Raw genomic sequence first — 11437 nt, 5'->3', positions numbered from 1 at the left:
CTAGTGGGCAGCAGGTGCTCGGTACCTACCGTAAGGGAAAAAATGATGAGGAAGTGGTGGGGGTTGGTGACAGTTGAAGAAGGGAGGGGTGAAGGGCCACGGAAATGCAGAACGCCCCGGCCAGAAGGGGCCAGGGAGCCGGCCTCCACGGCGGGAGGGGAGGGCTCCAGAGGGCAGGGAGGCTCTGCCGGGGTGGGAGGACGGCGGACTCTGCAGCAGCTGGGGAGGCAGAGGAGAGGGCTCGCCACTGAGAGGGCGGGTTGGCGCGTCCAGCGGCACTTCCTAGCAGGTGACATTGGGCGGGTCGCTGCAACCCCTTCCTGCCTTTTCTTTACCCGCCAGGGATCAGATGGGACAGCAGCCCCAGCACAGGCCTGGGCTGGAGTCCCCTCCTTAGTGCTCCTGACTCTGTGTCCTGAGCCAGTGCCTCCCAGTGGCACCAGGCAGTCGAGTCACCTGGAGAAATAAAGGTCTGCTTCGGTGGGCCTGGCACGGGGCTGGGACTGAGGTCAGGACGCAGCCCGAGAGGCAGGGTCTGAGGACAGCGAAGCCCGCTGGATGAACTCTGAGCTCCCTCCGGGGGAAGCACAGGGTAAGCAACCTTAGACGTGTTTATCACGGGGCTTACAGGCTGAAGAGCAAGCCCGGGGAGAGGAGTCAAGTACACAGAGCTCCCTAAACTCATCAGGTCCTTTTCCAAAATTGAAGTTTTACTGAGAGTAACTGTAGACTCACGTGCAATAATAAGAAGTAATGCAGAGACCCCCGCGCCCTGGCCCCGTCCCCCAGTGACAGCATCTCCCCCACTCAGCCCAGGATCGAAGCGCGCACACCGACGTGGACACAGCCAGCACTCAGGACCCCCGGCACCACGTGGTCCCCTCTGATAGACAGCCACCCCTTCCCACCCTGACACTGTCCTGAGCCTTGATAGCCACTCGGCTGTTCTCCATTTCCATAAAGCTGTCATTTCAAGAATGTTATATGTTGCAGTCCATGGGGTCACAAAGGGTCAGACACAACTCAGCAGCTGAAAAGCAACTCCACATAAGTTCAGTTCAGTTCAGTTCAGTCGCTCAGTCGTGTCCGACTCTTTGCGACCCCATGAATCGCAGCACGCCAGGCCTCCCTGTCCATCACCAACTCCCGGAGTTCACTCAGACTCACGCCCATTGGGGAGTCGCACATTATATAACTTCGGGGACTGGCTCTTCACTCAGCGTGACTCCCTGGAGGCAAGCAGGTGGCTTGCCTACCCACACCTGAGTAGTATTCCACGGTGCGGGGGGACCATGGCTGGTTTAATCATTCACTTGTTGAAGGACATCTAGGCTGATTCCAGTTTGGGCTATCGTAAATAAAGCTGCCATAAACATACAGATATCCATACAGACATAAAATTTAGTGTCTCTGGGATTAATGCCCGAGAGCATTGCTGGGTCATGCGGCACTTGCGATACTTGCATGTTTGATTTTTTAAGAAACTGGCAAACTTTTCCCCAGATGGTGCAGGATGAGATGGTTGGATAACATCACCAACACAATGGACATAAGTTTGAGTAAACTCTGAGAGACAGTGAAGGACAGGGAAGCCTGGTGTGCTGAAGTCCAGAGGGTCACAGAGAGTCGGATACGACTTAGCGACTGAACCCCAACTACTGTTTTCCATTCCCGCCAGCAACATATGAGCAACCCAGTTTCTCAGCATCCTCTCCAGCATTTGAAGCTGTCGCTATTTTTTATTTCAGCTCTTGTGATAGGTGGTACCCCACTGTGGTTTTAATTTGCATTTCCTCACTGGCCAGTTACGTTGGACATTTATGCAAGTGTTTATTTCCCATCTGCGAATCCTCTTTGGTGAAATATCTCTTCACGTCTTTTGACCACATTCTAACTGGACTGCTTGCTTTTCTGATGTTGTATTTGAAGTCCAATTTTTCAGTTTTTTTCTCATTTTGGTGTCAAGTCTTAAAACTCTCTGTCTTAACCCTGGTTCTTAAAGATTTTCTCACATTTTTTTCTCTAAAAGTTTTATGCTTTCACGTGTAAATCCATGACCATTTTGAGTTAATTTTTTTGCAAGCTGTGAGCTAGGTCGGGGTTATTGGACGTTCAGTTGCTCAAGCTCCATGTGTTAAAAAGGTCATCTTTGCTTCAGTGAACATCTTTGGCACTGCTGTCAAAGTCCATGGGCGCGTGGGCGTGAATCTGCTTCTGAGTTTTCTATTGTGTTTATCGATCTCTGCCCCTCACTGTCTTGACGATGTGTTTCTATCTGTCCTTGCAGCCTTGAAGTTGTGCAGACCAAGTCTTCCTACCTTATTTTTCATTTCTAAAATATTTTCTAAAAAAGTAAGTATTTCAAATAAAGAATAAAATATTTAACTTTTCTAGTTCCTTGGCCTTTCTAAATAAATTTTAGAGTAGCCCTACCCTAGATACAAAAAAAAGGTCTTGCCTGGATGTTGATAGAAACTGTGTAAGACAGTATATCAGTTTGGGGAGTACGGACATCTGTGTAGAGTCTTGCAACCTGTGAGCACACTGTGTGTCTGCATCTATGGAGATTTCTGTCTCGCAGTCACTTTGTGGTCTTCAGTACAAAAGCCCTGTACACGTTCTGCTAGATTAACTAACACCTGATGAGCCCTGGCATTTCTCTGGAAGGACTGATGCTGAAGCTGAAACTCCAGTACTTTGGCCACCTCATGCAAAGAGTTGACTCATTGGAAAAGACGCTGATGCTGGGAGGGATTGGGGGCAGGAGGAGAAGAGGACGACCGAGGATGAGATGGCTGGATGGCATCACGGACTCGATGGACGTGAGTCTGAGTGAACTCCGGGAGATGGTAATGGACAGGGAGGCCTGGCGTGCTGCGATTCATGGGGTTGCAAAGAGTCAGACACGACTGAGCAACTGAGCTGAACTGAACTGGACTGAAGGGATTGAAAACTTAAACAGGGGTCTGGGGGTTGGTCCAGACACTCAGGCCACCTGCAGGTCAGCCCGCTCAGAAACTCAGGGCTGGGACCAGTGTCAGAGGCCGCCAAGGCTCCCCAGGCCACTCGGATGTGGCTCCGGGCGGCATGTCCACTGCCCAGATATGGCTGTGGTCCTGCAGCCGCAGTCGAGGCCCCCGGGAGCCCCCGGCCCACTGGGCCCATCCAGGTCAGAACCTGCCTTTGAACAGCATGCCCGGGGCCCGGCGTCGCTGAGTGAAGAGCTCGTCTCGCTGTAGGCCGGTGGGCCCCTGTGTGGCTATCAGGGCAGCACGTGAGCTTTCACCCAAGCTGCGCTCGAGTGTCGGGACCCCCGAGCCCCCAGGCCACCTCCCGGGGTGCAGGTGAGCTTGGCTCTCCAGCAGCAGCAGCAGTGACAGGGACAGGAGCCCCCAGCTCCCGCCCCTCCGGGACCCCCGCCGTCAACCTCAGGCTCCTGCCCCTTCAGCTCGAGCCTCTCGGCCACGGCTGGGCGCCGGGTACAGGCCCGGCCTCACCGACCTGCTTTCCTGCCAGCCCCTCCCGAGCGCCTGCTGGTCTCCTTGCTTGCTTGTTATCAGAGCAGATAAAGTTCCCGCCAAGGGCACGCGTGAGGAGGGGCTGGTGGTGAGGGCGCTGCCCCGACATGCCCAGGGAGGCGGTGGAGGGCACCTTAATGGCAGGGCCGATAACACCTGCCGGGGCCTCCCTCAGCTGGGCACCGCGGTGCCCTTGGGCTCCGAGGAGGAGACCTTAAAAGCCGGGTGTGCAGCCTCCCTGCAGCCCCAGCAGCCGCGGTCAGCGATGGCGGCGCTGCAGGAGAAAAAGTCATGTGGGCAGCGGATGGAGGAGTTCCAGCGGTACTGCTGGAACCCGGACACCGGGCAGATGCTGGGCCGCACGCTGTCCCGCTGGGGTGCGCGCGGGGCCCGGGAGAGGGCAGATGCTGGGCCGCACGCCGTCCCGCTGGGGTGCGGGCGGGGCCCGGGAGAGGGCAGGGGCAGGGCCCGGGAGAGGGCAGGGGCAGGACCCGGGAGAGGGCAGGGGCAGGACCCGGGAGAGGGCAGGGGCTGGGCCGCACGCCGTCCCGCTGGGGTGCGCGTGGGGCCCGGGAGAGGGCAGGGGCAGGGCCCGGGAGAGGGCAGGGGCAGGGCCCGGGCGAGGGCAGATGCTGGGCCGCACGCCGTCCCGCTGGGGTGCGCGCGGGGCCCGGGAGAGGGCAGGGGCAGGGCCCGGGAGAGGGCAGGGGCAGGGCCCGGGAGAGGGCAGGGGCAGGGCCCGGGAGAGGGCAGATGCTGGGCCGCACGCCGTCCCGCTGGGGTGTGTGCAGGGCCCAGGAGAGGGCAGGAGCCGCCCCGCGGCTGCCAGGGGCTGGTGGGTCCAGGGTCCAGACCAAGCCCCCCCAGCCTCCTGTCCCCACTGGCAGACCCCAAAGGTCTGCCCAGGCCCTGACACCCCTGACCCCGGGTACCAGAGAGTAGAGGGCAGCTGAGGACGGGCCCCAGAGGCTCAGCCCTGGGTTTCAGAGCGGCGGGTTTAAAGCTAGGTTCCCAAGACTGCAATCTTTAAGAAGAATTTTAAGTGAAGGGGCGGGGTTATTGGGGTGAGCATGTTCCGGGAGCAGGTGAGTGCCCGCCCGAGAGGTGGTGGGCGTGCGCCCGGTGCCCGAGCTCCTGACCCGCCTCTGCCTGCAGTGTGGATCAGCCTGTACTACGTGGCCTTCTACGTGGTCATGACGGGCGTCTTCGCCCTCTGCATCTATGTGCTCATGTGCACCGTCGACCCCTACACGCCCGACTACCAGGACCAGCTCAAGTCGCCAGGTAACCTGCGGCGGGCCCGGCTCCGCCCACCCCTGGGGAAGCTGTGGAGACACAGGCACCAGGGGACCAGGAGGCAGGGGGCGGGCGTCCAGCACCGAGGCCGCTCTCCCGGGGCACCCTCGCCTCCTCGCCGGCAGGAGGCCAGCAGACCCAGGGCTGGGGTGTCTAAGGGGGGCGGCCGCTCGCCGTGTGACAGACCTGTGTCACTGCCCAAACAAGGGGAAGCGCTGGGGAGACGCGCGGGCCGGGGACAGGCGGGCAGCCCCTCTGAAGCCTGGGGACGGCGTCTGGACCAAGACCTCCGCGCGCAGCCCGCTGACCCGGGCTGAGGGCAGGTAGCAAAGCAGAGAGAGGTGGGAAGGGTGCGGAAGGAAGCTCAGCTTTTCCAGACCAGCGACTTGGTGTTTGTCGACCCTGCGTCCCTAGTGCCTTCCAAGGAGAATAATCCAAGACCGCCCAAGAGCAGTGCTGGGCTGTGCCTGGAGGCGGCGGGCCCGCCACCCTGAGCATCGTCCACAAATCCCCGTGGCTGCTTTACAGCCAACAAACGGATCAAACGTGGAGGATCTCAGTGCGATCTCAGAACAGGATGTAGTAGACTGGCGCTTGAAACCACACCCAAACCCGCAGGCTGGCAGGCAGGGTGAGGGGCAGGCCTCTTGCAGAGGGAGCCCCGGGGCCTAACCAGGCCTCATGCACCTGAGCAGCCCCCTGGCTACTGTGCAGTGTCCTGGGCCTTCCTGGGTGCACTGGGGGAGGGCGGGGGCCTTCGAAGCCCTGGCCCCAGCGTACTGGGTGCTGCGCCCGCTAGGGCAGGCCAGCAGCACCTCACACGGCCTGAACGTGCAGCCAGACCCCAGGCATTGTGTCCTCTCTCCAGGGGTGACCTTGAGGCCGGACACCTACGGGGACAAAGGCCTGGACATCTCCTACAACGTGTCTGACAACAGGACCTGGACAGGGCTCACACAGGCCTTGCGGCACTTCCTGGCAGGTAAGGTCACACAGGCCTTGCGGCACTTCCTGGTGGGTAAGGGCTCACACAGGCCTTGCGGCCCCGGGCCCCGGTCTCCACTCTCCTTTCCTGAGGAGCTGGGTGGGGGGCGGGCTGCTGCTCGGGCAGGACCACAGGTGCGTCCCCCCCAGGCTACTCGCCTGCAGCCCAGGAGGACAACATCAACTGCACGTCCGAGAGGTACTTCTTCCAGGAGCGCTTCCTGGCCCCGAACCACACCAAGTTTTCCTGCAAGTTCACGGCGGACATGCTGCAGAACTGCTCCGGCCAGCCCGACCCCACCTTCGGTTTCGCAGAGGGAAAGCCGTGCTTCATTATCAAGATGAACAGGGTGAGTGTGGGGGCAGAAGGCAGAAGGGCCCCTGCCCTCCGCCCCTCCAGGCCCCAGGCTGGCTGGGGAGCCTGCAGCCCCTCACCTGGAAGCACCCATCCGGACTCCCCACCTGCTTGACTGGTGAGCCGCGGGGCCCAGGGCAGTCCTGTGCACAGGGCAGCTGGGAAAAGCCAGGCGGTCAGCGCGGGGAGGGCGCCTGGGAACCCACCGGGGCCAGGCGCCGAGGGACGGACCGAGAGGACCCAGCAAAGCTCTGGAGGCTGCCCACAATGGACGGGGACCCAGGGGGCACGGGATCCGGCAGGGGTGATGCTGTTCACTTTCCTCTCTGAGAGGCGGCGGAGGGCATAGACCTGTGCCCTGTGCTCAGCCCAGTCCAGCCAGGGTCTGTTCCCTGGTGGGCACGCAGAGCAGGAAGGCTGGGATCCCCGTGAGTGAGGCAGGTGCTACCCTGGGCCCAGAGGGGCCTAGGGGCCGGGGCTTTCAGAGGCGGAGCCAGGCGGGGTGGGGAGGCGCAGGGGGGCAGATGCCACGGCTTGGGCTCTGCTGACCGTCCAGCTCTGCTGCTCGGCAGCCAAGGCCACAAGCTTGAAGCAGGAGGGGGCACACCTGCTGAGTCCTCAGAGCAGGACCCCCAGGCACCACCCCCCCAGCCCCCTGCACTCACAGCCGCTCCCTTGCAGATCGTCAAGTTTCTCCCCGGCAACAGCACGGCCCCCAGGGTGGACTGTGCCTTCCTGGTGAGTGACCCACAGGCACGGCCATCCTGTTTGGGCTGGGAACCCCTCGGGAAACCCTGATCAGGTTTCCCCTAAAAACATCTCAGGGGTCGCCTAATAAACCAGGTGCGCGGGTGGCAGGAACTTTCACGCTAAGTGGTTTTTATCACAGGGATGAAAACCCAGTAAGAAAAAACAGCACTTTGTTTTGCTTCAAAAAAGCGTCTGAGACAGCGTATCCCCAACACGCTTCGGGATGTCTGTGGCAATTTGGAAAACCCAACTCACTTCCACCACCCTCTTTTGTCCTTTTGTTTGCTTATTTACGAAACGATGCTGATTAACACCAGCGCCATTGATGAACAGTGTGAGTTTACCTGCTGCCAAGAATTGCCATTAATTTAGTCCAGCTTTTCTCAAAATGTGTTTTTAAGTACCACATGGATAAAACTCAGTTTGTCTTCACTGAGTGCTTTCTGCAGTTCACTCTGTCGCGCCTGGGCCCGGGCTCTTTGCTGTCTGCAGGGGCCCCAGGGCGATCACACACTCTGGTGCCACCCCCAGGCCGTGCCCCAGGGCGACCACACACTCTGTGCCGCCCCCCGGCCACACCCCAGGGTGACCGCACACTCTGGTGCCACCCCCTGGCTGCCCCACCAGGGCGACCACACTCTCTGGTGCCGCCCCCCGGCCGCAGGGTGCATCCTGCCCCAGCTTCCCGTTCCCAGCTTCCCTGGCGGCACACGTGTAGGCTGACTTGACGTTTTAACAGACACCAAAGTGCCCCTTCCTGCCCTCGGACGGGCCGTCCGCGGACACTGACGGTGGGCGAGGGCAGCCCCAGCAGCAGGCGGGCCGTGCGCCTCGGGGGCTGCCAGCCCCACACACTCGGCCCCGTCACCCCTTTTATCCTAAGCGGGTTTAATCTGGAAGGTGCGACTTCGGTAAGTCACCGGCGTCTTATGAACTAACCAGTTACACCAGGAAAGGCTTCCCGGTCGGCGACACAGACTAGACCTGGTTCATGCCACCTGCTCGTGCAGTCAGCTGCTCTGCACACGTGCACACACACGAACACCCATGCACACGTGAGACACACACGCAGAGCATGCACGGAGACGCGCGCGTGCACACGCCCAGTCCGGCCGTTCTCGCAGCAGCTTCTCGTCCGCAGGACCGGCCCCGGGGCGCCCCGGCTCTGCAGGTGGCGTACTTCCCGCCCAGCGGCTCCTACAGCCTCCACTACTTCCCCTACTACGGGAAGAAGGCCCAGGTACGTGGGCCCCGGGCCCGACAGCAGCCGCTGCTCACGAAGGGGCGGCTGGAGACGTTTGCCTGTGCAAGGCAGCCAGGCTGTACTCGGCCCACCCTAACCGCTCAACCTCCGGGGGTCTCCCAAGCCCACGTCCTCACCCAAAATTGACATCAAATCTCATTTTTACCTTCCAAGGGCCTCCTTAGACAACTGCATATCCACGTAAAACCATTTCCCCCAAAGCTCTGTGCTGCCTAATTTTTATCAGGTGTAGCTCGACGTCGCATTTGTCACGGGTCCGTCCCTCTGGGCCGGGTCTCCTCATTTCTAAGCAGGAGACGTCTGTAACTCAGTGAGAGCCCCGCCTCTGTGCTGGGCACCCAGCCACCCTCTCACGAGGACCCTAACCGGCGTCTCTTCAGCCCCACTACAGCAACCCGCTGGTGGCCGCGAAGCTCCTCAACGTCCCCAAGAACAAGGAGGTGGTTGTCGTGTGCAAGATCCTGGCGGAGCATGTGACCTTCGACAACCCCCATGACCCCTACGAGGGGAAGGTGGAGTTCAAGCTGAAGATCCAGAAGTAGCGGGGCCCGGGCTGGCCCCCAGGAACAGGGTGACCCCAACGCCTCCTCCAACGGAAGCCGGCACCAGGGCAGCTCAGCACCAGACAGCCCCGTGCCAGGCTTGCACCATCAAGGTCCCATCAGACCTCTTACCTTTCAGGCAGATTTGTAACTTCAAGAAACAGGCCCACACGGGGACCATAAGGCGGCGGCTGCACAGCTAAGACGTGGGAGGACGCACCTCAGCCGCGTGGCCCGACCACTCTCGCTGTAACTTACTGTTCCTATACGTGGCTATGAACACCAGGAAGCTGCCTTAGGATTTCAGGCATTCTGGACTCCGGCTTTAAAAAATACAACTCCTAAATTGTAAAAGTCAAGTTTATTAAATTTCACTCTTAACCTACGTAAGAGAGTCACGTCTTTCCTGATGATGGGGAGAGTTAACTGAAAAAATGGAATGAACTAAAATTTATTTAGTTAACTTAAAAAGAATTAACTAAAATTAACTAAAAAATCCTCTTTCTATAAACGCTTTCAACGGCAAGTCGGGTAAGTTATGTTTCAGCATGGGAGGGGCTGCCCCAGCGACGCGGCCAGGATGCAGGGTGTGGCCACGCGGTGGAGCCTGGACCCCAGAGGTGGCCTTCCTCCCAGCACAGTCTCCCCTCCAACCTCCAGGGCGGGGGTCTCCAGCCCCAGCCCATTCAGAAGCCCCCAGAAACAGAACATTCTGTCCCAACGACATATCTGCTATTATTATCTGTCACCCAGAGCCCCCAGAGGAAGCCCCAAGGAGCCAGGGGACAGGGGCCCTGGGCTGCGGACGTCCTCCCTGCTGACCCCACGGTGGCAACTCTGAGCCACCTGGGAAATGTCAGGTCAGGGACCAGGCCATCTTGGGGATGCCATGACACACGGGAGGTCAGAAGTCAGGGGTATAGTCACCCCAGAAATGACTCCAAGGTCTTGATGGGGCCCGTGGGGTCCACACACAGTAGGCAGCCTGCCCAGGTTCCCCCTACAGACCCCGGAAGGCGGGGCTGCTGACCCAGTTCAGTGGGGGGGATCGGTCCGGCTGCTGAGGGGATGTCCCTGCCAGGGGCATGGAGGGGAGTACACGGCCTCAGGACTAGCTCCAGCCGGCCACAAGGCGCCCGTGGACAGGAGGGCTGGACCTGCCTGTCAAGTTGCTGCTGAATACACAGGCTGACCAGCCCCTAGGGTAGGGGAGGCCGGGCTCCGGGGTCAGAGGTCAGAGGCCTGGGTTCAAGTCTGGCTGCTTCTCCCGCCAGGCCTCGCACCAACATCATCGAGGCCTCAGGTGGCCACTGGGGCCTCGCAGGAGCTTGTGGACACACCCCAGGGACCGCCGCTGCAGTAACCCCAGAGTCAGGGCTTGGCCCGAGCTGCCCCAGGCCGTCCTGGCTGCAGAACTCAGGAGTCACTAGCTTATAACTGTGACCACCCCAAGAGGTCACAGGCCACCACCGCGGGGACACGGGGCAGCAGGAGGCCGATGTGGAAGCAGCCCTGAGGTGTGGCACTCCAGGATGACCGGGCTGAGGCCGAGTGCCAGCTAGGAAGAGCGCTGAGGTGAGGATGCCAGCGCCTCACCCTTGCCCACGCTCCCCACCTGAGGGCACAGACCCTCAGCCCCTGCCCCCGTGTGTCAGCTCCGCAGTGCCGGGACGAGCAGGAGGGTCACACCGGGCCACAGCTGCAGCTGTGCTGGGCCTGTCTTCACCCGCGGGGTCCACCCTCAGCCACACGCGGCCCGCCTCCCCTGCACGCGGCCCGCCTCCCCTGCACGCGGCCCGCCTCCCCTGCACGCGGCCCGCCTCCCCTGCACGCGGCCCGCCTCCCCTGCACACGGCCTCCACTCACCCACACGCGGCCTGCCTCCCCTGCACGCGGCCTGCCTCACCCACACGCGGCCTGTCCTTGTCCACTCGTGACTGTCCCTCACCCATGTGACCTGTCCTCGCCCACTCGTGGCCCGTCCTTGCCCACTCGTGACTGTCCCTCATCCACTCATGACCCATCCTCACCCACTCATGGCCCGTCCTCACCCACACATGGCCTGCCTCACCCACTCATGGCCCGTCCTCACCCACACGCGACCCACCTCACCCACACGCGGCCCGCCTCACCCACACGCAACCCGCCTCACCCACACGTGACACGCCTCACCCACACACAGCCCGCCTTCCCTGCACACGACCTTCACTCACCCACACGTGACCCGCCTCACCCACACGTGACCCGCCTCACCCACACGTGACTGTCCCTCACCCATGTGACCTGTCCTCACCCACATGTGGCCCGTCTCCACCCACTCGTGGCCCATCTTCACCCACTCGTGACCCGTCTTCACCCACTCGTGACCCGCCCTCGCCCGCTCGTGACCCGCCCTCGCCCGCTCGTGCCCGCCCTCGCCCGCTCGTGTCTGGGGGACAGGACCGCTCGTGTTTGGGGGACAGGACCGCTCGTGTCTGGGGGACAGGACCGCTCGAGTCCACACCTTGTACTGAACCTTCGCTCGTGACTTCAGGCAGCCTGAACAGAGCGCTGGCCTTGCCCATCTTACCATCTCACTCTCTTTCTGAAAGTCAAAGCCTTAAACTCTGTCTCAGCTCCTGTGATCAAGGAGGAAGGTGAGGAATGGCTGGGCTGGTCATCTTACTGCATACCCATCACCTGTGAGGGCATCACCCCCGTCCTTCCGCCCCAGCTTCCCCATGCTTTT

General features: G+C 60.9%; 1 protein-coding gene across 3 annotated transcripts; it reads left to right on the top strand.

Annotated features, from left to right (window-relative positions):
* Positions 1–3738: 3738 nt before the first annotated feature.
* ATP4B (ATPase H+/K+ transporting beta subunit) lies at positions 3739–9094 on the top strand. 3 transcript variants are annotated; one of them, XM_018044991.1, is made up of 7 exons: positions 3739–3895; positions 4674–4802; positions 5683–5796; positions 5949–6148; positions 6835–6891; positions 8045–8143; positions 8548–9094. In XM_018044991.1, the coding sequence occupies exons 1-7, from the start codon at positions 3784–3786 to the stop codon at positions 8707–8709; spliced, it is 873 nt and encodes a 290-aa protein (XP_017900480.1). In that variant the 5' UTR covers positions 3739–3783; the 3' UTR covers positions 8710–9094. The 3 variants fall into 3 exon arrangements, with proteins under 3 accessions (XP_017900480.1, XP_017900481.1, XP_017900482.1); XM_018044993.1 differs by lacking the exon at positions 3739–3895 and adding an exon at positions 4239–4299; XM_018044992.1 differs by lacking the exon at positions 6835–6891.
* The last annotated feature ends 2343 nt before the right edge of the window (positions 9095–11437 follow it).

Source organism: Capra hircus, unplaced genomic scaffold (assembly GCF_001704415.2).
Source record: "Capra hircus breed San Clemente unplaced genomic scaffold, ASM170441v1, whole genome shotgun sequence".
Classification (NCBI taxonomy): domain Eukaryota; kingdom Metazoa; phylum Chordata; class Mammalia; order Artiodactyla; family Bovidae; genus Capra; species Capra hircus.
This window is presented reverse-complemented; position numbering and strand designations above follow the sequence as displayed.